Source organism: Phyllostomus hastatus, unplaced genomic scaffold, assembly GCF_019186645.2.
Source record: "Phyllostomus hastatus isolate PE091 unplaced genomic scaffold, TTU_PhHast_1.1 phas_contig_1, whole genome shotgun sequence".
NCBI lineage: Eukaryota > Metazoa > Chordata > Mammalia > Chiroptera > Phyllostomidae > Phyllostomus > Phyllostomus hastatus.
The window spans coordinates 19,691,969-19,719,914 of NW_025333498.1; the positions used below are offsets into that span (position 1 = coordinate 19,691,969).

Sequence of the window (27,946 nt, forward strand, 5' to 3'; positions counted from 1 at the left end):
TATTATATTGAGCTGGACATTTAGTTGCTAAAATGAGACTATCCCTGTGACTGAGAGGCTGGAAAAGCTATGGGATTGACCTGAATTCAAATAGGGGCATGAAAAAAATTAGCCCACAGAGGGGATCTGAAGGAACAGTGAGAAAAAACTAAAGTGACTTTTTATGATTACCTTCCTGTAGACCTCAGTTCGTTTAATACTGTGGTTACACATGCAATCGGTATGCTGATTACAGATGAGTCTTAACCTGTTCCTACATGTGCTAAATAGGGATCTCCTTGTATTGCAAACACGGGAGATAGTCTTATTACAGCCTAACAGAACACCAGAACGTGGGCCTTATTTCCTAATGATCCAGCACCAAAACAGATTTCCCAAGGAAGTAAGACGGGACACGACAAGCATAAGCAGCAGGACGGTGCAATCCTGTAATCTTAGAGGCGTTCAGATGCCACGGACACCAGGTGACATGGAGTCCCTCTAGAAGGACAATTTGTCAGAGGACAGTGCCTGGTACAGAGGAAGAAGCAGGTTCCGAGTGACTGAATGAATGGAACTCTAAGACACAAAGAGGAAAATGAGAAAGAGGTGGCTTTTCTTTCCCCAGGCTTACATTGCAAATTTTTTAAACACTATAATCATTACAATTTTATAGCTAAGGGGCTCGGGAACCTGTGACAGTGGGTTGAGTCCCAGCCTGAGAAGGGTACTGAGTGCCGTGGAGGAGTGAAGGGGCCGTGGTGACCCAAGCGACTGTAATTGGAAATCTCTCCTTCTGCATGAAACACAAACTGGAAGAAGATTTTGTTTAAATTCTCCATGGAGAATATTTTTATTTATTTATATTCTTCTTGCATACTCTAAAACGCACAGTGTGAATTTCCTTTCCTCAAAAACAGTGGTGAGCCTGGTCAATGTATCTGAGATCTTCAGAAGGACTTCGGCAACGTTGCCTTAGGTTTGAGCTAAGCGAGTCACAGAGATTGGTCATGAACTACTACAAAATTACAGGAGATCTAGTTATTATCCAACCATTACTAGAAAAGCATCGAGAACACCAGACATACAGCCAGACAGAGAGGGTAACAGGAGAGCAGATGCTGGTTAAGTCATGGGGTTTCCATATATATGGCTCTATGTACAGTATCAGGATTCTCTTATAGATGGTAAACTTATGCTTAAGTCATTTTAAGGGCACTCTAATATAAATACAAGTCTCACTAATTTTGATCTTTTCTCTTTGGCTCACAAATGCACAAAAATACCATAAACAGTTTTCAGAACTTACTGCATTAATATATAAATAAGGTACATTACAAATGGAAAAAAATACAAGACACCTCTTTAGCATGGTAAATCTCTGAATATAAATAAGCAAATATTTCATTTACCTACAATTAAACAGTCATTTAAATCATTACATGTGTTTCCCCCCTGCCCCCAAGGTCAGACAACAGAGATATGCACAGCCTACACAAATTAATCTCTGAAAATACAGCAACAGCACACCTGAAACAACGAATCTGCTACTATGTTTCCCTAACAGGACACTAATGGGGAGGGTGTGACCCTTGTCATCGAATGGTGATTTTTCTCATCCATCACCACTTTGGGTGGGAAAAACAATGATAATGAGGTCAGCTCCTGCTAACAGAATTTCCCTCGGTCCCTACAACACGACATTTTGAGAAACATCTTCCCTGGGGTTGCTGGGCGAGCTGGTTAGCAGCAGGTTTGGTCCCTAGGTAGCTGCTGAAGGGAAAGTGAATAGTCTTGGAGTGGGAACATGCTGTGATCTGTTATGAAGCCACACTCACTATACATACATATATATAGAGAGAGAGGTATATATAACTGTACATATATACTGTGTTCCTAATGTGCAACTTTTTAAAAAGAACATTATTTCCTGCTAACTATAACAAGCTTAAGTAAGGGATTAACAGCATTCTTCAAGATATTATATTCACCTGCAGTGAAATGGCCTATTGTTTCAGCAACTTACAGAGGCTGCTCTAGAGTGCCGGAGGGGGAGGGAACCCCACAGACGCCTGCTCTGCGGGCAGCGACTACAGGTCCTGGCCCAGCCTCTCTATCTCCTCGATGAGGAAGTCAATGTCGGACTGGGTGGCGGCTGGGTTCGAGATGACCATCCGGAAGAAGTTGGCCTTGTCCCCCTGCGGCTGGTAGCCGACCATGGTCGTGCCGGACTCCATCATCAGAGCTTTGATTTTGGGAGCCACCTTGTGATGGAAACATAGAACAAAGCTCAAGGTTCATGTCAACACCACTCTCTCTCTCTTTTTTTTTCTTTAACAATGCAGCTCATTTCTTGGTTGGAAAAGAGAGCAGTTTGCTTTTTACCCTTTTTACACTGATGTAAAAATAAGAAACATCTTATATCTAGGTTTCTTCAGTGACTAAAGTCTAATGACTATTTGAGTCTACCCAGTCATATGTTCCCTTGGAAAATACTGTGTGATTGAATTTTGACAGTCAGTCATAGAACAATGATAATACAATAAAAATAAAAGACAAAAAATTTGTATGGGCAACGGCACAAATCAAGGCTCCCGTGTAATCTGGGGTCCGGGATTCTGCCCGGCATGCAGACTGGCAGGGAGACTGTGCTCAGTGTATGTTTGTTGAGTGGTTGGATGAATGAATGAAACATTACATGAATGAAATATACCAACGAGTGGCAATCATATGTGAACTAGACATAGACATCAACACTTGATCAGAATGGGTTGGCATTAGAGTAGACTTGAACTTAGTGAAAATATACTGTGAGAGAAATAGGGTAATATGGAAGTGCCTAGGAACACGTATAGGATTCAAGTGCCCGGCCCTGGGCCCGTCCTTCAATAAAGAACACCAGCCTCAGACAGGAACACACCCTTCAGAGGTTCCCGTTGCGTCCGGACTACAGCAAGGGGACAACCCAGATCCAAGGAGAATATAACGAGGTGGCTCCCCACCACCCCGAGTCTTTAATTTTTATCTCTCCCTCATTAGAAAGACACATGAGCGTAAGGACGTTCCAACCAGTCAGGGCAATGCCAAGGGTGAGAAGGGACAAAGGGGAGACTCCGTACCCTGTGCAGCTTTTCCCGTCGCTCAGTGCTGTCCGGCACGCCTCTGAGGCTTTGCGGAATGTACCAGAAACAGACGTTTGTATGTTCGGGCTGCAGAGATTTTCACAAACAAACACACAAGCAAAAGAGAAAATTAGGAGAACTTGACAGAAGGCTTTCCCCACACCTCTCATGACTCTTGGTGGAATTCTCTCTGACCAAAAAGAACAACAAAAAAAGGAAAAACATTGAAATGTTAAAAAATAATTGCATTTGGGTAGTTTTTAAAAAAAGGGTATTATCCATCTTGCCATTCTGTGGTACTTCATATCTGTAAGATACTTGAAACACACTTTTATTGACAACTAAGTATTTTATTGAGTTTATGATACTGGCATACTGAATCTTTTCTTGATGACTCAGGATTATCGTAATGAACATTGATACTGGTTCTCACCCGTGAGACAGGACTAACTGTCATGCCTGGAACTACTTAGCGTCCCTCCCTTAAAGACTGCTACATTTTTAGTTCTTCCAGATTCTTGCTACAGTTTTTCAGTTTCCTTCCTAGCTGCTGTTTGTCCTCGCTGTGCCTGCCTCTAACGGGCTGGTTAGACATCACACCTTTAACCTGAAGGATGTTTAAAATAGTGTAGATGATCGGAGCGAGGTCTGGTGGGTGAACACATGAGCACTGTATCACCGATTTGAACTGCTCTGGGCTCTTTCTTCCTCCTTTGCTGACTCTCCAGGGTGTTCCTACAAGTCTAGACTGCCTAATAAGTGGACCAAGCTGAATGTAGCTGTTGTAACGTTATACTGGGTTACGAGTAGATTTTCTTTTATTCAACAGTGCCCCCCATTCAATGATGGGAACTTTTTTAGCCAACTGTAAGCCCCATCAGGGCAGAGACGGTATCTGTTCTGGTCACCACTACATAAGCCAGCTCCTGGCAGGGGGCCGAGCGCCCAGCGGGCACTCAGTCTACACTGGAGTGACAAATACCGCACTGTACACAGTGGAAGAGAACTCGGGGCAGAACCATTGTACTTTGCTCTCCTTGTAATGAGTCTATGCAAAGTAGAACTTCATTTCCTAACCAGTCCTGGGGGACAAGTATATGCCCATTCTATAAGCTTCTTGTAACTGAGAAATAGTTTATCCAGAGGATTCAACACAATAATAAGATCAACCAAAAGTGCCAAGACCTGCCAAGGAAAGACCTCTTGTCTGCAAAGAGGTGAAGGGGAAAAGTCATCCCAATGCTACTGGAAGAAAAGTTCATGGACACAGACAGAATTGAACGAATCATGCAGAAGAATTAAAATTCAGAAACACTGTTTGGCAATGTGGGAAAATAAGGCTTCCGGAGCTTCTCTCAATGGATTTTTGGGAAACGCTGCTGCACATCTAATCTATGATGACAACTTACCTCACCATTGAAAACCATCTCAAATTCTTCTCTGTTTTTAATCTTGGCATAGAGGTATTCAGCCAGGTCCAAGCATTTGTTGATCTGATTTTCAAATCCCACTGTTCCCTGTTTGAAAAAAAAAGAAAAGTCAAGTTTGTTGGCGAGAGGTTGTATTTCCCTGCGATAGGCGTCTGAGAAAGCTATGCTGTCCTTGTCTTCTGGAAGTAGACAAAAGAATATTCTTGGAGATGATTAGAAAGAAGGGCAGTTATTCTCAACAGGCTTTCAGTTCCCTGCTAGTTATTTGCAGCCTGGACCCGAAGCCTATTTTCAGGTTTGCTGTATGATAGTGCTAGTCAGTTCACGAACTGTAACCAGTCCATGATAAGATGAATACAAAAACTGACATTAAGCAATAAGAAATTTGTACAGCAATTTTAAATAATAATTTTAATGTCTACTGAATCTAATTTTAAAAATTGGTGCTTGTACCTTGTATGTTTTTTAATTTTATTTTTCAAGCAATTCATCTTTATGGTATTGATCTATGATAGGTTAAAAAAACCCAACTGGCTCTTCACCACGGAGAGTTTGAGAACCACTGCCTTAGAACCCACCTTCCGCAGCAGTCAGTCCAGGTCAAACATGTCCCCCACACACCCAGGAGGCTGCCTTCCCCGTAGGCAGTAGCATCCCTTTGTGGAGACAGGAAGGCAGGCAGATGGGAAAGCCGCTGGTTTCAGTACGTGCCCTGAGATTGCAATAGTTCCAGCTATTGACAAACTGGTTGAGCACGAGTTTCAGAAGCCAGCATGACTGATTAATGACAGCAGTGTGGCGGTTGTTGAGTGGGTCAGTGTCAACCAGAGCAGATGCACAAGGTGGGCTTATGGATGGCTAACGGGCCTGGGTGAAGTCCAACCCTGGCAAAGCAGCAGCCACTACTGGGTGTACACATTGCCCAGGCCACTTTGCACTCAGGAAGCAAGCCTACACCAGGGCCCCACCCCAGCAAGCAACACACCAAGAGCCAAACTTCCAGCAGATGGTTCAAGGGGTTATTTATAGGCAAAATGAAGATGCAAATTACTGAGACAGTGTGGTTTTTATATTTCTAAATGATGTGGCTCTTTCTCTTGTTGCTTATGGCTATTTATGTGCTTAAAATACCTATAATTACTTTGTGGTAGACATCAAATTCAGACTATTTCTGTATTAAGACAAAATGGCTAAATGAGAAAAAGAACTAATGATCTGTCCAATTCTTCCTACAGAAAAAATATTTGACTAGACATTTCATTGGAAAGCCTTGTTGTTTTGGTGTTAGGTAGACCCAATCTTAATCATGGAAATTATTAAAATTAATTTTCAGTAGGTAAATAAAAATAATGGATATGGTATACAGTTGTGAAATAAAAACTGCCTTTACTTGATTGCATAAAAGTACTTTGAAACAAATAGTCAAGTGGTAATCCTCTCCCTCACTCATATTTTGGGGAAAATTCTAATAGTTTTTTTTTAAGATTATATTAAAAAAAGATTATATTTACTTATATTTAGAGAGAGGGGAAGGGAGGGAGAAAGATAGGGAGAGAAACATCAGTGTGTGGTTGCATCTTGTGAGCCCCCTACTGGGACCTTCCCTGCAACCCAGGCACGTGCCCTGACTGGGAATCGAAGCTGCAACCCTTTGGTTCACAGGCTTACACTCAATCCACTGAGCCACACCAGCCAGGGCCAGCTTTCTTTTTCTAGACACAGAAATGTAACCTGAAGGGTTGATGAATGCAGAACCAGCGTTCAGTCTAGCAGTAGGATTTCTCAGAATAAAGTATATATTTTCCAGAATAGTGTGTAAAGTACAAATAAAGGGAAAGCCATTATTTGAACAGAACTTAAAACTGTCATACATATCCCATGATTTGAGGCCTCATAAAGGAATTCAGTGTTCTGTACACAATAATGCAGTAGTTTTATCTTTATCTCTCCTTCTACATCTGCACTAAATAACTGCAGCATCCCTAAGGATTGTTGTAGAAGTCCCTATCTTGGCATTATTTCTGGTTGTTAGAAGAGGAAGTTATAAGGAAACTTCACAGTAATTCAAACTGAGGAGATTGAATGAAGGAAGGGAGAATTTGACTTGAAAAATAAAGTGATTGCATTGCAAAGAAAACCCAGTTAACTCAATTACCTAGATATTGATTGAACACATAGTGAATTATCTGTGATATATCTTTCCTCTTTTTCGCCAACCAGCTTGTGCAAATTACATTTCTGCTCTATTTCCTGAATTCCCTATCTCGTACCTTTGCTTTCCACATCAGCCAGAACTTGAAAATGTCCACATGGCGGCCACACTGAATTGCCTTGTCCCCAGTGTCATAGGAGACATCATATTGCTTGTCTGGCTGGAAGAGGTAGCCTGCACACATCTGGTTGCATCCTTGGAGTATCCCCTATCATGGAAATCAAGACAGGCAGCATTTGTATTCACAGGTAAGAGATGTGGATGGCTTTGAAACAGGGCTGGCTGGACTTAGGGTCGCATGCAAACTTCCTTCTAATGTCTTAGCAGGTCACACGCTTGTTCTGATGTTCTTCTCTGAAACCACTCTTGGAAATACCTTTGCCCTTTTCCCTCTGTCAGTCTAATTAGAAAGTAATCTTTTGTCTCAGAGGCCAACAACAAGGGCTCCACTGTCCCCCTCATGGCATTTGGAAGTAGGCATGTGTGTTCTGGGTTGTTTCAAAGGCTGGGAAGAGCAGCAGCACTCAGTGGGCAAGGGACAGACAGTTTCATGTTGCAAAGACTTTCCTTCCCCAAAAGCATGCCCTAAGAAACCTCCCCATCTTTTTCAGGATCTCTTATGAGGTTCACAGGTACTCTACTTAGGAGCAGGGTAAAGAGCTTGGGCAGGTTTTGGCTCCCCCAGTGGGGTGACGGATTTCTTGGAATGCCTCCCTGGAGCACCAATGCCTGTGGGTAGCGTCCTGTTATTAGATGCTTATAGAGGAGAATACACTAACTCATTCGCAGGAGCTTTAGGGTCAACAGCTCTTGTTAGTCTGAGCTGACATTTGTAACATGTACAGGTCAACTCTTTTTCAGCTCTTGGGATCATGAAGTTAAAGCTAAGAAGTTAAAGTATGTTCCAATGACCACTCTTTTGTTCTGAGGTAAGAGCTGGTACTCCAGCTGCTTTTCCTTCTGCTTGTAGAGCATGAGGAATGTGAAATGAAATACTGCCCTTGGAATCTGTCTCAGACAGGGCCCTGAGCACTGAGGGAGAGCGAAGGGCAGCAGCAAGTGAGAGCCCAGGGGAGGCACGGGGTTGGCCGCAGACCAACGGAGAGGGCAGGGGGCGGGCAGCAACGAGGGTCCAACAGGGCAGTCCGCCTCATGAGTCTGCAGCCCAGCGCTGTAACAAGACCCTATGCTTTGCTCTCTGGTGCCTTCTAAAGGATTGCAGGCCAGCAGCTCATCTCTGGAGGGAGTACAGACCTTCTCCTTGACGAGGATGGCAGAGCACTGTAACAGCACGCCCATCATCTTGTGAGGGTTCCAGGTCACCGAGTTGGCCCTGGAAGAAACACATGTGCTCTGAGAAGAAGGAGCAGGAATCAGCAAGAAGTGAATGTCCTCTTAAAGAAAACACCACCCAGCGCAACCCAAGTCAGTCCATGTTTTCGATGCCTAGTCCCCTAAACTGACTAACCAAGTGGTAAACAATTGTTTTGCAGGCAGTCTCAGGGTACTAAGTTGCAGATTGCCTCTTCTAAACAACTGCTACTAATACCAGCTACTATTTACAAAGAATTTATGTGTCCTCTTATTCTGAGAGCTTTACAGGCATTATGCCACTATGGCGTCAAGATTAACAACTCAGGAGTTTGGAGCTCATTTGTCTGAATCTGAATCCTGGCTCTGACATTTGCTAGTTTGGGCAAGTTCCATAACTCCTTCGTGTCTCAGTTTCCCCATCTGTAAAATGGGGAGTATTTTTCATAGGATTGAATACAGGAGAAAATGAGTTAATAAATACATATTGCTGATAACTATGCCTAGAATACTTAATTCTCACAACAACCCTCTGATATAGGAACCACTCTCTATTTTAGATGGAGAAACTGAGGCACAAAAGGGTTAAATGGATCACCCAAAGTCACACAGCTGGGAGGTGTAGGAGCCCGGGTTCACGTCCAGGGAGCGGAACTGCAGAGCCAGTGCTCCTTGCCCCTCCACCACCTGCCTCCTCTATGCAAGGCTCTGGCTGCTTTTGCCTTCCTGTTCTTAGTTATGAAGTGGGCTGGCCACGCTGACCTGACTACTTATGAAGTAGTATGAAGAGTGACGCTTAAAAACAAGGATCATTTAAACAATTCTAGACTTTGACTCCTTGGCAGCTTTGTTTAAATGCTAAATGAACATGACATTGCCAGTTTAGGCTGCAAAGATAGCTTAACAAGCATGGTCTCCTAGCAACTGCATCACTCTGTCAGACACAATTAAATGGGTAAGGAGCACACTAGCTAGGACATTACGGAAACTACTAAGTATAATGCATGACGGTTAAAACTTGGGTAACTTGCTTCAGTGGTTTAGACACTTTCCCAATGGCCTGGTCCACAGCTGGGCTCCATGCTGTAATACCTGTGAAGGGTGTTTTCCCCAGACACAGCGACTGGCTCTGAATTATATGGACTCTGTACTCCCTAGAGCTAAATCCTTGCTATAAATTTTAACCTCTTCATCTTGCTTAGGTCCTTTAGAGGGAAAATGATTTAGTGTAAATGGAGACAATAGGGTGTACACTGTATTTCAAAAATAAGAGAGAGCCCTGACAGGTGTGGCTCAGTTGGTTGAGTGTCGTTCCTCAAAGCAAAAGGTCGCTGGCGCAATTCCCAGTCAGGGCACATGCCTGGGTTGTGGGTTCGGTCCCTGGTCAGGGTGCATGCGAGAGGCAACCAATTGGTATCTCTCTCAACATTGATGTTTCTCTCCCTCTCTTTCTCCCTCCCTTCCCCTCTCTAAAAATAAATAAAATGTTTAAAAAAAAAAGGTAAGAGAGAAAGGACTGAAGTCCTGTACCTCTGAGTGTATAATAAAGAAAACCTTTGTAAAAGAGACCTATGAAAAGTTCTAAGAAAAGTTGACTAAATGCTTAGTCATTAAAATGCATTAGTGTGTCAAGCCATATTTTAAAGATAGTAGATTTAATCAATTTTCTCATAGCTATCACCACTGAGTTATTAAAAATTATATTTAGATCTCTTATATTAAGTGGTTTTTCAATGTCCTAAGGGTCTGAAGTAAATGATCCTTTGCTGCTACAAATGGGAAGTAATAAGATATGATATGGATTCAGTTTCCTTCAGAAGACATATGTGTTTTAAGATGTTAGATAAGAAAAAGGCTAGTGCAAACTGTTTCCAGGGTCCCTACACTCAAAGAGGGAAAATGAAAATTGCCTAACAACTCTGAATACAGTTGAACTGGTTCATCTATATTTAATACATTATCCTTCAAGTTATGGAGCCAAATAACTATGCTGCAAAGAGTCTGTCCCACTCACCTTGACACTGGCCTTTCGAAACTGTGCCAGAAGGGAAGAGCCATGGCAGAGGCAACAGCACCTCAAGCCAGAGATCTTTCTGTGAGAGAAGCCACTGGTGTGCCTGTTCCCAGTCCCCTCTCCAGCCTGGTCTGTTCCCCTCTGTCACTTTGCTCCAACCACACTGGCCTCTTTGATTGTTCTCCACCACCTTGCCAAGGACAGTCCCGCCTCCCAGCCTTTGCATTTGTCCTTCCCACTACCCAGAACACGCTTCCCTGTATCCTTGCTTCCAGTCTCCCATTATTGCAGTACTGCTGAATGTCACCTCCTCAGAAAGGTCTCTGACTACCCTGCCTCCAACAGCATGCCTTGGCACTCACTGTTATTTAACCCTCTTTTAGTTTTCTTTACTACAAGAGAGATGAAATATCTCTTTGTTTATGTACAGCCAGCCCACCAGAATGTAAGCTTTGGGAGGGTCAATCTCTTAGTCGATCTAATACTGTCCATATACTGCCTTATTTTCCATACATGTACCAGGCACATGTTTGTTAGGAAAGTGCCATAGATGGCTGGACTGAAGGTGGGGAACCGAGCACTCACATTCGTGCCTGCCTGTCTGTGACAGGTACTCGGGAAATGTTTGCTGAATCAGTGGGATCAGTTGGGATCAATACATTGGAGTCAGGTCAAAATCATATTTCGTTTAGCACACCCACTGAACTTGAGTGGTGAACAAAAAAATTAAGTTGGATGAGCTGAGTGTCCTCCTCTTTTCCCAGCAGTAAGCTCAATGAGAAAGGGGAGTGAAACGAATCAGTGCCCCTTCCTGTAACCCTGGCAAACTCATTTAGCCTCCAAATCTCCCACCTGCTTGGTTTCTCTTCTCTCCTACCTGGGCACCTAGTAATCACATCCATTGTTGTGCTTATCACGTTGGGTTGCAACTATTTGTTTACTTGCCTCTCTCTTTCTCTCTCTCTCTCTCTCTCTCTCTCTCTCTAAATTGTGAACTCATTGGGGTGAGGAGTCATTTGACTGAAAAAGCAGTTATTTTTGATTGCCAGTGCCCGGCATACTATATGTGCACAATAAATGCCTACTGAGCAAGAGTGAGCTTAGTCAGACTGAAATGCAATACTGGGAGCACCGGCAGACTTGCAGATGGCCTGTATGACAGCCCGGGCGGAAGGATGCCCAGACCCTGGCCCTTACCTCTCTATACCGCTGAGTTTGTGGCGATGCTTCCTGGACATGAGCAGCCCACCGCCCCAGGCAGCCTGTCAGGACACAGAAAGGGGGAAGGGGGGCAGAGACATTTAAGAATCCAACCCAGTCACTCCACACCTCCACTAAATCATGAGAAAGCAAATGGTCACAAAGCATAAGCTTCTTTGACAAAAGGAATCCACACTGATTGTTCACCAGTGGCAGTTGTAATTCACCATTTGTTACTTCTTCATAAGTTCCTTTAGGTTAAAGTCAGAGTAGCTCTGAGCAGTACAGGTACATCTCATGTGAGCCTGTGGTGCCAGCACCCAAAGCCTACAAGTAAGTACTCTGCAAAGGGAGAGGACACTCAATGACCCCGCATGGTGGCTCTAGGAGTGGCACAAAGGCCTGGAGCCTGTTAACTGGTTCTCTGGAGGGGAAAATCCTATGGTCTTCTGCAAACTCAGAAAGCAGCAGCCCTGCCAGACTTAGATGTCCCACCACAGCGCCTGCTACATCCCGACATTTTTGTGGGTGCACTGATGCATACATTTACGGAATAGCTTGGGACATCACATGACACAAGAACAGCCTTTGTTAGTCATTTGTTCAGTAGTACCACAGGCGACCCAACTGTCCAGCTGTGAGAAGTTATATCCATAAGAGACTGGAGTGAGAAAAAGGAGAAAAATATACTCAGTCACTTATGTATTTTTTCTGTTCCTGGGAAAATCTGGGAGTAAATCTCTTAGTTAATAACTCCTTCTGTCTACTGTCTTATTTTTCCTACAGGAACCAGATATGTATTTTTTTTTTTTTTTTAGAAAAGTGTCATAGATGGTTGGCTGAAGGCAGCTAGCCTGGTGTCCAGATTCATGGCCACTTTCTACACATTGTATCTTACATTTTTTCCCTCTGAAATCAGTTTTATTTCTCTCTGTAGCTATTTCTCCAGATAAAAGCTACCTGGGAAGGTGATAGAGACTATATTCTGAAATGAACCACAGAAGAGCAGAACTAATGCGGTGTGGACAGAGAGCCAGTGGGGGCGGCGGGAGAAGCTTGAGGCGAACCACAGAGCAGAGTGGCTTCCACCCCTGACTGGACTGGGCCACTCTGTGAGTTATAGCACTTACATCGACATGCAGCCAAAGGTTGTATTTCTCACATATATCTGCAATCTCCTGTATCGGATCAAAGGCTCCATAAACAGTAGTGCCAGCAGTTGCATTGACATAAAGAGGAACATATCCCTATGAGGCAAGAGAGACAGGCTGATTAGCCTTTTTTAACCTTTCTCCTTTCCACAGGAAGTGGGCGAATTGCAGTGGCACTTATTCGGAGGTCAGCTGAGCTGAAGTGGTGTCAGACTCTACATCTGGGAGTATTCTTTGTTGGCACATTCACTCACTCATTCATTTATTCAACGAACAATTTTTGAGCCAGGTGTTATGTGCCAACCCCTGTTGTAGACGTGGGGAATACAGTAGTGAGCAAAAGAGATGAAGATTTCTGTCCTCATGGAGTTTACATTCTAGAGGGCAGTGATAGATAACCAGCAAAATTAAGTAAGCAAAACATACAGTATGCTTGCTATTGGCAAATTCTATGGTAAACAGTAAAGCAGGCAAGAGTAATAATAAGTTTAAAGTGCTAGGCAGGTAGCTCTGAATATCATCTGGGCTTTGTAGTTTTAGAAGCTGTGTTATTTTAAGTGCACTTATGTAATAATAATACATACCAAAGCATTGTTTGGTTATTTAAAACTGGATATATATTGTTTCACTAAGAGTTGACCTGGTAAAATTTTGATGTGAACGAGAAATAAATGAGCACATGGAATCAGACAGGCTGGGGGAAATCTGTGAGTCCCGGGTTCTACTGAAGCTCAGCTCCACCTCTGCTTTTTGCTCAGTCCTAGTGACATTTCCTCCAGTCTCACCTACTGAGACCGCAGCAAAGAACTACAGTTAGAGAAAGAGGTGAAGAATGTAACCAAAACGAGTTGGTAAATGGCCTGACAACTACCTGGCAGTGTCTTGTGGATACATCTGTTTTATGAGATTTTTTGTTCAATAGGCTTTGCTGAGGCTGATTCACCAGGCATCACTGGCCATCTGCCAGGGCACAGAAGCACTTTGTTAAACAGAATTCTAAGCTAAAATGATATTTGTTAAAATAAGGTTACACCTAACATGTAGCAAGTGAAAACCTGAAGAGGCTATATCTTCAGGTGCTTGGGTAGTGGATTTACTGAAGTATATCACACTAATCATTTGGCACAATCAAGATAGAACCAGTGGTTTAATGACTGAATTTTTCATTTTTCAAAAAAAGTGATATGGTATAGACACAGCTTTAAGGCCAAATCATCTCACAACTTGTAAATAAATAAACACTTGAAAACAGAGTTTTAGAAACACAATGAAATAATTTCTTATATTATCAAAGACTTTTATTGTCCACAGCAGAAAGAAGGTATTTTTTAAAATTTGTATTCACCAGAGTTTAGATGTACTGTAGAGTATGTACCTTTTGCTTGGCTTCAATAATTTTTGCCTCTAAATCAGCAGGAATTATCTTCCCCCTGTAATTATTATAAAAGGAGAGAAATGAATATGAAAAATCAATGAGACTGCACATGAAAAAAACTTCAGCCACAGCAAAAAGTAATTTAATCGGATATTTTCAACAGACCATTAGCAGCTTGGCACGCTGTACTGAGTCAGTCCTTAAGCACAATAAAACAAATTTAACAGATGAACACATTTAATACATCAAGAACCGAATATCCACTCTCCCCTGCCTACCTTTCATTGCACTTTATCAAAATCACATTGTCGGTTCCAAAGCCAAGTGCAGCCCCAGCCTTTTTTATGGAATAGTGACTCTGTAACAAACAGAGGCTTGAAGTTAGACGTTAGAGAGTCCCTCGAAAAACACCACAATCCATGAGCAAGAGCACCCAACTCACATGTTCTGAGGTGAAGAGGACCAATTTGGGCACGGCCGCCATGCCCTTTGTCTTAACTTCCGGGAAGTGCTTGTAGCGAGCAGCCATGATGCTGTACATGTTGGATATGGCTCCCCCTATCAGCAAGCAGACACATTGGGAGGTGTTGGAGCTCCTTCATTATTATTTCTAACAGCAAAGGCTAAGCTGGTGTCTCAAGGGACAAGGGAGGTCAGAGAGGGAAAGGACAATATCTTGATAGGTTTTGATGGCTTCCTATTGCCAGGGCTTCCCTCTGGCCCCTTTGCCTTGGGAACACAGCAGCCATGCTCACCACCAAAGCCATCGAAGCAGTTTGGCTGAAGGTGAGTCACATACCCTAGGGCCCACCCCAGCCAAAGCCTAGACATAAGAGATGGCAATGGCTGCAAAGAAATGGGTGAGTTACAACTTCCCTGCTTCTGCTTCACTTAAAATTTTTTTTATTTACTGATTTTTAGAGAGAGAAAATGAGGGAAATAGAGAAAGATCAATTTGTTGTTCTACTTTTTTATGCACTTACTAGTTGATTCTTGTATGTACCCTGACTGGGGATCAAACCCGCAACCTTGGCATGTCAGGGCAATGCTCTAACTAACTGAACTAGCCAGCCAGAGCCCTGCTGCCACATTCTGCTGAATCTATTTACTGAATAAAGATGAATTTGTTCCCTGAGGCAGAAAGACAGAGAAAGAGAGAATAATGGAGGCCAAAGGAAACAGTGCCATTGCCTGGATGCTCTCCTCACAGGACTCAGGAGAACTGAGGTAACTAGGTATATCTGGCCAACACAAACTCACTTTTGCAACGATTGCCTGACACTCAAACAGGCAAACTGGTGGGAGGCTTGAATCACCTGGACAATTTCTTCTCTTTCCCTTGTACACAACCACACTGCCTCTGACACCACCCCGAAGTCATTCCTAACACCAAGAACATCTGTCCTCTTAAAAAAAAATTCTTATCCTATCTACATCAAGCTAGAGATTCAAAGTAGATAGACTTTTGGCAGAAACTGATTAGTCCGTTGATAATCTTGATTCACTGATCCTCAGCTTAATCAAACTGCTGTTGACAAACTGGAGTTGTTTAGCATAATTTAGGCACAGCCTTTGTGGGTTAGTACACATAGAATGCAGCATTCTTGCTAACCTTCACCCTGACAAAGGTAGAAAGGTGGAGTATAGAAAACCAGTATTTTTAAAGGTTATTATTCTTCTACAAACTCATTCCATGTTTAATATTCTCAAAAGGGTCCTAAGGATTCATATTACAAACTTGGAGGAGCATCAGGAAAAGAGAACAGCAACTTACCAGGAGAAAATATCCCATCACCATCTTTATTTGACCATCCAACTATCTCTCTCATCTTCTTAAGCGTTATTTGCTCCATGAGGACAAACACTGGAGCGATTTCATAAGTAAACCTGGAAAGGTGGTAAAAATGAATGAAAATAAAGAAGTCAACCACTTATTTGGGGAACACAGATGATTGGTTTAGTATTTGTACTTGGGATCTTAAAAAAAAAGAGGCTCAAAACCACTAAAACAATTCATTTGCTGGAAATGCATTAAGTCGTCAGTCATAAAACGTCAGAAAACAGCCTGGGTTACCAAAAGAGGTGGTGGAGGTACCTGCTCTCTGATTCTTCACAAACAAAATAGATGCTCATCTGAATGGAGTGTCTTGGGTGTGTTCCACCGGGAGAAATAGAAGGAAAGAAAGTGACTTTTCTGGGTCCCTTTCACTTCTAAGATTGGATGATGCAAATGTTAATTGAAAACATGTATTCTAAGTTTTATATAAAATTGGTTTGCAACATTTAAAAAAGAGTGCTAATTTCACACTTGTAGAATCTATAAAACCCAGAGACAAACTCCATCTTTTAAAAACAATGTAAACATCTGGAAGCTAACTGTGAAGATAATTGGAAATATTGACCCAGGTTTCAAAGATCTCCATATAATTATCTACACGGTTTTTCTACTGATAATCCCCAGGGGCAGCTATGTTTCTATAGTTCTCTGAAGTTGATAGCTGTCAGGAATAATTATAAGGGATGATTTTCTAATTACCAATTATAAAAAACAAGAAGATGGTCAATTGGCATCAACAGCTAACCGTGGGCATCAGATATCCTGATAGGTTACCTTCGTCTTCTAACAAACTGATTTAAAAGTAGCAAGCCATGCTATTCTCAAAGCAATTCAAAACAGAACACAGTCTGGTAGACTAGTCATTGAGACAAGATTGTGGTGCCAAACACAGGGCTTAAGAGAAATCAAAGAAGGTGCATCCACAGCAAATCAAGCCAGAAAACAAAAAGATATTCACTGACTCCGAGTTTGTCCTCCTTTGCTTGACCTTCTCAAGCACTGGAGTCTGGGGCTCGACTCAGACCATGCCCACTGAAGAGAGATGCCTAGATTGACTCAGCCGACGGATAGGGGGAGACTTTATCATTGGACAAGGTGTTTGAGCTGAATGTCAATGCTGAGGACTAATGGGAATTCTTGCTGGCTTAATGATTTAGCAGAGCTATTTGCAAGGATGACATAACAATTGTTGTATATGAGACCCAGGTGAAGGTACTAAGTTTTAATCATGGAGAAAAAAGCAATCAAACTAATCACATGGCTGTAAAAGAGCGCAAAAATATCCTGGAGGATCCTCAGGATATATCTGTTGGTACAAGAATTTTGTTTCCAAAAAAAAAAAAGAGAATATGTTCATTTTCTTTAGTAAGACACTTGAAATTTAGGAGGAAGAGTCTCGAAAATCAGGTGTTCCGTTATCATCACCTCTGGAGGTCACAGTCCTGCTTTGGTTCTGCTCTGAGCCCTGTCACCGCAGAAACCAACACCCCCTCGTGTCTGAGGGCCTGATAAAGGAAGAAGAAGGGAAGGGTCCCTGCTTTAGCCTGTGCTGGACCAAGAGTCAAACTCATGATGTGTTTCTGATCATTCTTAAACAAATGTGTTGATAGTGCTACTGATTTTTGGAAATATTGGAATGGCAAAAATGTTTGCATGGTGAATAGGTACTGCTGGCAATGTGTGTGCTGGAATCTCACAATAGGCAAGGAACATGAAATTACATACGGCACTATCAGAACCTTACCATGGACTGGATGGAAGCTGACTGGAGTCAAAACAGTGTTAAGTGGCCAGGCAGGGACCACATGGGGAATGGAGAAGGGATGGGGCCGGAGGCCAGGGGGGGTGGTCTACTTCATGATTGGAACCAATCTAGGCCCCAGGTTTAGTCTTAGAATTAGGCTTCCTACTTAAGGACAAGGGAGGAGTGTGGCCATCACTCTCAGGACTAGGAGAAAGAGTCTAGGGAGTTTGATCATGAAACCATCTGATCTTATCTTTTTCATATTTCTTATTTGTGCCAGGTACTCAGTTCATTTCTTTCAGTTCTGTTCAACAAATGCTTACCAAATGACTATTCTGTCAGATGGCATGTTACGTACTAAAGAGACAAAGATGTTATAGGACGCCATTCTCAACTGTGAGGAAGAAACTTACAAGGATGAATCCAGCATCTGGCTTTTGGCTTAGCTGCATCTCATTTGATGGTTCCTGCCTGGCTCTGTAGGACCAGTTATTTCACAGCTAAGACCAGCTTATCTGAGTCTTGACCTTGGTCCTGACATCCTCTCTTAGCAGCATATAGGTTGGTCCGTGGCTGTTGATCCTCAGCTGGGCCTGATGGATGGGCTGATATGGTGCTCCCTGTTTCTGACATTTCTGTGACCCTGCCCTCCCAGCCTGGGCTATGATTACAACTGGCAGTCTGCCTACACACAAAACCTTGTAGAAAGCATTGAAGTTCACCCTAGAGCAGTGATTCTTAACTTAATTGGGGCCATCGACCCCTTTAGAACTCCTAGGAAAGCTACAGCCCCTCTTCCCAGGAAGAAAATGAGGACACGCACATCACTTAGTACACAGTTGTAGGAGGCACCCCTCTTGCAACCTGGATTCCAGGTTAGGTCCCCCTCCCCTAAATGACAGACAAAAGCAGATTAAAGTAGAGAGATCAAAGGTCAAATATGGATTCAGAAGAAGTTGGTTAGATGCTAGAGTTAGAGTACAAGATTATATTTCAGAATCAGAGACCAAGGAACTAAACCTGTGAAAATCTCTAAGTTGAAGCACAAGAAGATGGTACTGGAAGCAGGGATGTAAAAGAGCCATAGAGTGACACTGAAGGAGACTTTTGGGCCATTCTGTATTCTGAGTAGGGTAGTGAGTCAGCCCTTTTTTCATAGTTCAACTCACCTTTCCAGAGGGATGCACTCAGAACCAAGGCACATTGATTAAGAAGCTGTATTTCTCTTGCCGCAAAGTCTGCTGACTGCTAACCAGTATCGATCTTGGGGTAGCAGTTCACCCAGATCAAAGATGACATTTCCTAGACTTCCTAGGTGTGGTCACGGGACTAAGTCCCGGCTACAGAGATGCTGCGGGAAAGAGGTGGAGCTTCTGAAGTTTCTTAGAAGAGTGTATCCTTTTTTGCTTTTCCTTCCTTCCTCCCTCCCTCCTTCTTCCAGCTTCCTGAGGTCTGGAACATGGACGTGATGCTAGAGCTACGTGGAACAATAGGGGTGAAAAAGGCACCGGGCATCTGGATGCCTGGTGACTTCCGAACTTCTTTAATGAGAGAAAGACATAATTTATGTTGACCATCTTGACACTCCTCTTAGATTTCCTCTCCTTACAGACGTGGCAGGTGGCCATCTTCACCTTCAAAGCTAACACACCTGAAGGGAGCTTAGTGAGCCCCTCTGGTGTTCAGAGATGATGAGAGACAGAAACAAGAGAGCCGGGAGCCTGAAGGGAGAGGTGTTGAATGACCACAGAGACTGTGGGTGACTGCCTGCCTCTCCTCGGTGTGAGCGTGTGCGCCGCACCCTGCATACACTGGGTGCTTAAGACTAGTGCCTGTGTCAGTCTTCAGAACCACTCTGCAGAATGGATATTATTATCCCCCATTTTCCTGAAGAAAAAACAGGTTCAGAGAGGTTCAGTGATTTGTTTTAAGATCTCCCAGTCAGTATGTTTCAGAGTCAGAATTCCAAGTCCTTCATGTCACAGCTGCATTCCTATGACAAACAAGAACTGTTTGTTGTGGGTTCCTCTGTGACAGCCTGCCCCGTAGCACAAAATGACTGATAACTCCCATAGAAAATTTCTCCTGGGTAATTTCTATGAAAATAAAGCACGAGGTAGTTGAAATCATAACCTCATAACAAAGGTCTGTGATAGATCTTGCTGTAAAGATTATGTATTGTGCTCAGATATTTGCGGGAAGGCTGTTGTTTACATTTGGGTACTGCTGCTCGACCCCCGTGGTTGTGCCTGCTGGCCCTGTTTGGGAAGGAAAGAGCTGTACCCACCATAGAAACTACACATTTGTGAAGTCTTCTTTGGATTGTCCCTGGGTCCTTGTTTGGAACAACATGTCTCAAAGATGTATGCACAGGCTGGTATAAATGCATGAACACCAACGTTCTTCTTACTCCGACAGTCAGACACCTAACACTTTGCCATTTGAATTAGGATAGTGGACATTTCTTTTAAAAATACTGTACTGAGCCCTGGCCAGTGTGGCTCAGTTGGCTGCAGTATTGTCCTATTAACTGAAAGGTCGTGGATTCGATTCCCAACCAGGGCACATACCTAGGTTGTGGGTTCAGTCCCTGGTCGGGGCACATACAAGAGGCAACTGATGTTTCTCTCTTGCATCAATGATTCTCTCCCTCCCTTCCCCCCTCTCTAGAACCAGTAAGTATAAGTATATCCTCAGGTGAGGGTAAAAATAAATACTATACTGAGGGATATTTTCCTATTATCTGCATACTCAAACTTAATTACAGTGCAGGTAAAACAAAAATGAGCACACCACTCAACCCTAATCTGCCACAACAAGAGCCTTTTGCCGTTCGTTCTCGGACTTACGTTGAGCTCTGTCTGCAGATGGAGAAGAAACTGTCACAAGGGAGCACATTTCTGCATACGCTCCTGACAGAGCTGCCACATTTCATGGTCTTCCAGGGGAACCGGCTTAGAACAATTTCTAGATAATATTTATTACTTCTTCAGACAATGCCTTGTCTCCAGAACTGACAGAAACTATTTCACTATTTTAAATAACCTTCTCTATCGATCTGTTGGAATCGGATCATATTTTATAAATGTCCATTGTCCAGTCCAGCTGCAATTACTAGGTGCCATTTCGTTGGACTGGCCTTGACCTCAGATGGCTGGGACGTTTTCAGTGTTTCATGGCTGAGCTGAGGTAAGGAAATAATAAGGGACTTTGATTTTTATGAACACATACTAAAAAAAGGAGGGTTCGTGAGAACTCTCTGGTTGAAGAAAAGCCTTCTAGGAGAGTATCTGGTCATAAATGGTTCAAAGGAGTGAGTTCCTTTTATTTACCTTGAGATTGGGATATATATATATATATATATATATATATATATATATATATATATGTACATATGTGGGTGTGTGCATATATGTGTGTGTATATATATATCCCAATCTCAAGATAAATAATGCACATGTGTATATATACATAATCCGTGTGTGTGTGTGTGTACACACACACACGGAACTGCAGCTGAGAGGCCTACAGAATATACACTTAAAGGTGCTGGGTAAATGCAGAGCCTATATTAATAAGAGTATTCGGGCCTTAATAGATATGTATCTTTTACTCTATTTTTCCTCATTCATTACCAAATAATTAAGTTTTTTAAAAGCTGTACTTTCTAATTAAAATTGTTCCTTAGTGTGAGATGCTCCAATTAAGCATTAGTGTCTTTTCAAGTTACAATTAGTATATTACGATGTCTGTGCTTGCTGATATGCTTTTATCTCACAAACTATACCACAGCAAAAACTGCAAAGGTGAGTGTTTTGTTTGAGGAGACCAGACAAGTGCGTCTTTGACCCGAATCCCTGCCTGCCCTTCGCAGGCTGCAGGGCCCAACACGGACGCGCCGTGAACTTAACCGTGACTGGCAAGCAGGGAGCATGAAAAACATTTTCGATTTCAATCAACATAATCTTTTACGCCTTTTAGCATGAAAGGCTTCACTTGTCACATCTGCTTTAAAAAATCTGTCATTGTTATCTTAAATTAGCACACATAACAAGAATCCTTAATTAATATAAACTTTTCTACAAGTAGTTAAGGATTTTGAGTCACAGCATTAAACAGTGTTTTTTTGGAACACATACGACTCAATAAGTAAATTTAAAATACCCTTTCAGATTCTGTGGCTGGGAGTAATTTGCTTAAGAAAAATAGAGGACTTTGAACTTTAATAACTTATATTCTATCTTGATGTCAAATGGAAGAGCTTATTTTAAATACTACCACCCTTTCACCTAAATTTATTTTTCAAATCTATTTTACCATGAACTTAAAAGGTGGATGATTATTTTCTAAATGTTTCCACAGTCACTAAACCCCATATAATTCTTATGTAGTTATTTTAAAGCTCTTGTGAGAAACTTGTTTCATCGTTTCTCCTGGATACCGTAACAGAGGTGGGGCCGCTGTCTGGTGGACAGAGAGTGGTAAAACATGACCCTCGTGCCTTGGAGGACTTGGTGGACCATCAGGATCCCCCATCACCTTATCACCCGTCCTTGTCTCCAAAAGCATAATGGTATGTCGAGGAAGCTGAGACAATTGTCAGGACTGGCTGCCCAGGTAGTACATGCACCCCCACCTTCCGGGGACCTCAGAGTCAGTTTCCTGTAAATTTACAAGAACTCAGAACCAAACAAAGGCTTTGTCTACTCAAACTAGCATGGAAAAAAAGTCAAAATCAAAAAACAAACAATGATTTTGAGAAGAATATATACTGTATCATGACCAGCTGAATTTTGTTTGGGAATTTTTAGCTAAGCAATAGGTTGACCAAATTAGTTTGTGGCTTTAAGGAAGCTTTAACTATGAAAAAATACAACTGCAATGTAAGGACCAATGTATTTGGATAGGAAAATGGACCAAGATCATATTCTAAGACATGACTTCTTTAATACATCATTAAGAAATATGGAATTTTTAACATGGAATTCACACTAAATTTTGAAAGCCAGAGTTATTATTTCTTATAACTATGCTTTTATTAAAATGAATCATTCAATTAAAAAGTACTTCATCTATTATCCAATATTAAATCAGTATAAACCTAAGAGATTTATAAGGTGATAAACCTAAAAAATTTGAAGAGAAAAGATGACTAGGGTAACTGTAATAAAATTATTATAAAGCTATTGGATTAGATTTTTAAAGAAACAAACCATAGTCATACATCATGGTTGCTTATATGAAAATAATAAGAGGGACTTACATATTTGTATTGGCAGTTGATGTCAGCCATTCGCCAGCTAACCCAATGATATCCAGTCCGGTGGAGAGCTGGTTGAAAAACCGAGGATGACCTGGAGAAGTAAGTAACAGGCAAGCATCAAGGCAAACCCAGCTTTTTCCAGCTATCTTCTAAGCAAAATACTGCTCTACTAGGGCCACACCGATGGGGCCGCCGTCCGAACGGCTTAACAGGGCTGCCAGGGACATGGAGAAGGAAGGTCAGGTTGACGCGCCCTACACCAACTTCTAGCGTGAATGATGTCCCCCAAATTTATGTTTCTAAAGCATAATGCTTTTAAATAAAAAATCCAATGTTATGAAATTAATAATCTTTCTAATACCTTGATTAATTTCCATGTGAAATCCTCATTGTATGTATATTTTTAAATACACATCAGAGTGTAGTGTCCTGATTTTCCTCATAAATGCTTCAACCTTTAGTGCCCAAATCAAGGCTTACTAACGAAGGGGAGGCTGTAGGCCTCAGAGACTGTGTGCGGCGTAGACCGTCCAAGCCCAGGGAAAGTGCCGCTGCAGTGCGGATGCTGAGGGCATGCCGTCCCTCTCTCTGTCTCTGTGTCAGTCAGAGGTGACATCAAGCATCAGTGTGTTTGCCTAAATACAGACAAGTGGCCATTAAACTAAATTTATTGTTTAGATGACCTGGCATTTCCTCTTTGAAACATGGGCAGACACAGCCTCGTTCACTCACTGCGTTGTTGGTCAAATAATTGTTTTTATTATGTAACTTTAAAGCCCTTTGCAACCCAGAGCATGTTTTCACAGGCTTTGTTCTCAGCAAATTGAGGATTGTTGCCAAGTTTTGGCCAACTTGGCACTCACAGGAAAACTCAACCCCACATCAGCAGGCTTGGCTCAGCTGACCCAAAGGAGTCAACGCGATAGATTATCTCGGGGTATGTGACAGAGGACTGGTGCTGGAGAGATCTGCTGACTGCTGTGTTTCCCCTGGAAATTGCTTTAGCCTCTGAAATAACTGTCAGAAATCTAGCGTCTGATTGTTCCTCACCTACGTTTCCTCTCTGAGAATGCCTGTTCCTTCCCACGTGTGATGGGGACTCATGCAGAACCTCTGGAGTCTTACTTCCTAGAATATTCTGATCCCTGAATCTCAACAGTCCTCAAAAAATAATACTGATTTTTAGAATAAATAAAAGAGGCATAAATATAAAGATGAGGCGGGATTCCAGACATCCATGTAAGCTACACTAAATATCTTAAACTAGCCTATTTTGTTCTATTTTGCTTAGTGTCAACAGAATCTGGGAGCTCTCCTGTAATAATTTTGTTAAAATTCATTTAAAAATACATGTCATACCCATTTGAAAACTTTTAAAAAACCTTCCATTTTAATGCAAAACTGAATCATAAATAAATTCAATGACACTATTTGACAATGCATGCAAACCACACAACCTGGCAAAGACGAAAGAGGGTCAAAGACAGACAAACTGACAGAAATGCCCTCAAGCAAAGGTGAAACAGTATGTCATTCTCCATTAAAATATAAAGGACACAAAGTCCCCTAAAACCTTACTTTTCTCTTATAGCTACAGGCTTATGCCCTCAACAACTAAGACCAGAATTCACATCAAGCAACAAAATGACTTAGTTTAAATTTCAGTTTCAACTCTCTCTGTTCCATGAAAATAACAGATGACACATACGATATTGAGCAGCACGTGGTCAAGAGTCAGGGAGGGAGAGAAAGAAAGAGTAATTTTTTAAAGTAAAGCTTTTGAATAAACAAACTTCAAGAAAAAAAGGAGAAATGGGAGGGAAAATCTACTTTGGTTATGAGATGTATCAAGCAGTTGCATTGTGAGGGACTTATTTGGGCTCTGACTCAAATGAATTATAACAAAACAAAACATTTCTGACATTCATGAGACATTTAAAATTTCAACACTGACTGAATATTTGACATTAAGGAACTGTAAATTTTGTGGGGGTTTGGATGTAATAATGATATTGTGATTATTTTTGTTTAAAGAAACCTTGATAGTAAAAAGTGTTTATGGATAAAATAATATTATGTCAGGGATGTGCTTCCATATAATAAAGAAGAAGGGCCGGTGGTCTGGGGGAAAGATGAAACAAAATTGGCAGGAGTTGATAATAGTTGAAGCTGGGTGTTGGGTACAAAGGGCTTGTTTTTTATACTGTTCTACTTTTGTATATGTTTACAACTTTCCATAATACAAAGTTAAAAAGAAAAATTAAGGAAGTCAACATATTTACTGTGACTGAGGGCTGATTAGCATCTGTCTCAATTCACGGACAATCTAAATATACTGGTTCTTTTTTCAGAAGTCTTTTGCTAATTTGTAGAGGAATCTCCAAATGCCATTATCATCATCCCTTCATGGAGTGTACCCATATCAGTATGTTTGCACTATTAAAACACAATTCAGCCCTGCTGGTGTGGCTAAGTGGGTTATGCATCATCCTGCAACCCAAAAGGTCACCAGTTCAATTCCCGGTCAGGTCACAAGCCTGGGTTGCAGGCCAGGTCCCTGGTTGAGGGCACATACAATCGATGTTTCTCTCTCTCACATCAATGTTTCTCTCCTTCTCTTTCTCCCTCCCTTCCCCTCTCTCTAAAAATAAATACTGTCTTTTTAAAAAATTTAAAAAATGTAATTCATTATTTTGACTGAGTATTAATATCCTTTTTTAGAAAAGAAATCTTCCACTACGTGTAGCCACCTGTGGCATTTATCCTAGTGCTCTGGTATCTACATCTAAAGAGAGCCCAGCATCTGGGAGCTGTTTTCACACGGTAGCCCCAGCACACTTTGCCAGGTCGACACCCTGAGCAGCAGCAGGAGGTTTCACACTGCCTGGGAGACAGTAAACTCTATAAATGGAAATATCTGCTCCCAGAAGCTGCTCTGAGGAACAGGGCTGGATGGCTGCAGGGTGAATATCTAAGTGGATTCATAACCTGGATTAAAAAGAGTCCATGTAGCCCTGGCTGGCGTAGCTCAGTGGATTGAGCATGGGCTGGGAACCAAAGTGTCCCAGGTTCGATTCCCAGCCAGGGTACATTCCTGGGTTGCAGGCCAGAACCCCCAGCAACCGCACATTGATGTTTCTCTCTCTCTCTCTCTCTCCCTCCCTTACCTCTCTAAAAATAAATAAATAAAATCTTTAAAAAAAAAAGAGTCCATGTTTCAGGGCCCAGAAATAAGCCCACACCTATAAGGTCAATTAATATATGACAAAAGATGCAAGATAACAATGGGGTAAAGACAGTCTATTCAATGTATGGTTGGAAAAGTTGGACACATACAAGAGTAAACTCCAGCTGGATTAAAGACTTAAAATATAAGTCTCAAAACTATAAATGTCCTAAAAGAAAACAGGCAGAAAATCTCTGACATTTCTTTTAGAAATATTTTTTTCTGATATATCTCCTTGGGCAAGGGAAACAAAAGAAAAAAATAAATAAATGAGACTACATCAAACTCAAAAGTTTTTTTCACAGCAAAGGAAACCACTATCAATCTCCTAAATGGAAGAAGATATTCACCAATGATACAGCCAGTAAGGGGTTAAAATCTAAAATTCATACAGAATTCATACAACTCAACATCAAAAAAAACCCCCAAACAATCTAGTTAAAAATGGAAGAGGACCTGAATAAGACATGTCTCCACACAGGACCTACAGATGGCCTCTAGACATATGAAAAGATGCTCAACATCACTAATCATCAGAGAAGCACAAATTAAGACCACAGTGAGATATCACCTCACACCTATCAGAATGGCCATCATCAATAAATCCACAAACAGCAAGTGCTGGTGAGGGTGTGGAGAAAGGGGAACCCTCGTACACTGTTGGTGGGAATGCAGATTGGTGCAGCCAGTATGGAAAACAGTACGGAGGTTCCTCAAAAAAATTAAAAATGGAACTGCCCTATGACCCAGCAATTCCACTTCTGGGAATATAAAGAAACTCAAAACACTGCTTCAAAAGAATATATACACCCCATGCTCATTGCAGTGTTATTTACGATAACCAAGATACGGATGCAGCCCAAGTGTCCATCACTACATAAAACAATGGAATATTACTTGATCATAAAAAGAATGAAATCTTACCATTTGCTACAGCATGGATGGACCTAGAGGGTATTATGTTAAGTAAAATAAGTCAGACAGAGAAAGACAAATACCATATGACTTCATTATATGTGGAATCTAAGGAACAAAATAAATGAATAAAATAGAAACAGAGGCATAGAACAGCAAACAGACATTGGCTGCCAGAGGGAAAAGGGGGGCAGTGTGGAACAGGTGAAGGGATTAAGAAGCACAAAATGGCAGTTACAGAATGGCCATGGGGATGTCAAGTACAACCTGGGGTTTATCGTCAACAATAGTGTAATAACTGTGTGTGGTGCCAAGGTGGTGCTGGAAATACTGGGGGGACCACTCTGGAAAGTGTACAACCATCTAGCCACTACACTGTACATTTGAAACTAATACAAACTAATACTGAATGTAAACTGTAATTGAAAAATATGATTTAAAAAGGGATCCATGTTTCTTTGACCCAGTGATGCTTTAGATTTATGGGCAATAAGAGTTGCTATTATGCCAAGTCCATATACTTTCCTTTGAGGGACAACACTATCCTGGGCTTCAGGGATAAAAGTACGGTGTCTCATCTCTCTGAGAAAGTGTATGCAGAGTGAGCTGACAAAATAAGAACCTCTGGACCAAAGTAAGTCAAGCTAAAACATACGTGGAGAATGCTGGCTCCTTTTATCCAGCCAAATAGCTCTATTTGACCTCCATCAGAAACGGGTTAGCCATCAGACACCAAGGTGAGATGTAACTGAATGGATGAGCATGCTTTAATTTAAAAATCAAACACGGACTTTGTAATATAATTAAGTCTTTATCCTACAGTTATTTGAAGGAGGTACACTTATTCTAGTGGTGTTGGCAGACCTCAAAAGCTGTTTGGGATTCTCTGTTTAAAAATGCCTCTTTGGACAGCCTCATTATTTCATTATAACACTTTGGTTCTGGCATCTAATAGCCTTACTCAGCTCTATCACCACCAGCGTCCCCACTCAGACTTTCAAATGACTAGGAAGAGTGAGAGGGATAATGAAAGAGAGAAAAAGAAGACAAAAGAACAAGAGGCTACCAGCTGTGGCCTTAGGGGCTCCCATTGGGTGGCTACTATGCCATGGACTGCCAGTTCCTGTAGACCTCCCTGCCTGGCCGAGAGCTCCGGAGAGCCAGGCT

The 27,946-nt window shown here is 41.8% G+C and overlaps 1 protein-coding gene across 3 annotated transcripts in view; it reads right to left on the minus strand.

Annotated features, from left to right (window-relative positions):
* Nucleotides 1-853: 853 nt before the first annotated feature.
* Nucleotides 854-27,946, minus strand: part of GAD1 (glutamate decarboxylase 1) — a 41,035-nt gene continuing 13,942 nt past the window's right edge. For all 3 annotated transcript variants that reach the window (XM_045831819.1, XM_045831829.1, XM_045831837.1), the window contains exons 6-17: nt 22,639-22,729; nt 15,569-15,681; nt 14,237-14,352; nt 14,073-14,152; nt 13,795-13,849; nt 12,399-12,515; nt 11,266-11,330; nt 7,998-8,076; nt 6,802-6,951; nt 4,511-4,618; nt 3,099-3,188; nt 854-2,243 (exon numbers count right to left, since the gene is read on the minus strand). In XM_045831819.1, the coding sequence (XP_045687775.1) occupies nt 2,070-2,243; nt 3,099-3,188; nt 4,511-4,618; nt 6,802-6,951; nt 7,998-8,076; nt 11,266-11,330; nt 12,399-12,515; nt 13,795-13,849; nt 14,073-14,152; nt 14,237-14,352; nt 15,569-15,681; nt 22,639-22,729 (1,238 nt within the window). In that variant the 3' untranslated portion in view covers nt 854-2,069. The remainder of the gene's footprint in view (nt 2,244-3,098; nt 3,189-4,510; nt 4,619-6,801; nt 6,952-7,997; nt 8,077-11,265; nt 11,331-12,398; nt 12,516-13,794; nt 13,850-14,072; nt 14,153-14,236; nt 14,353-15,568; nt 15,682-22,638; nt 22,730-27,946) is intronic.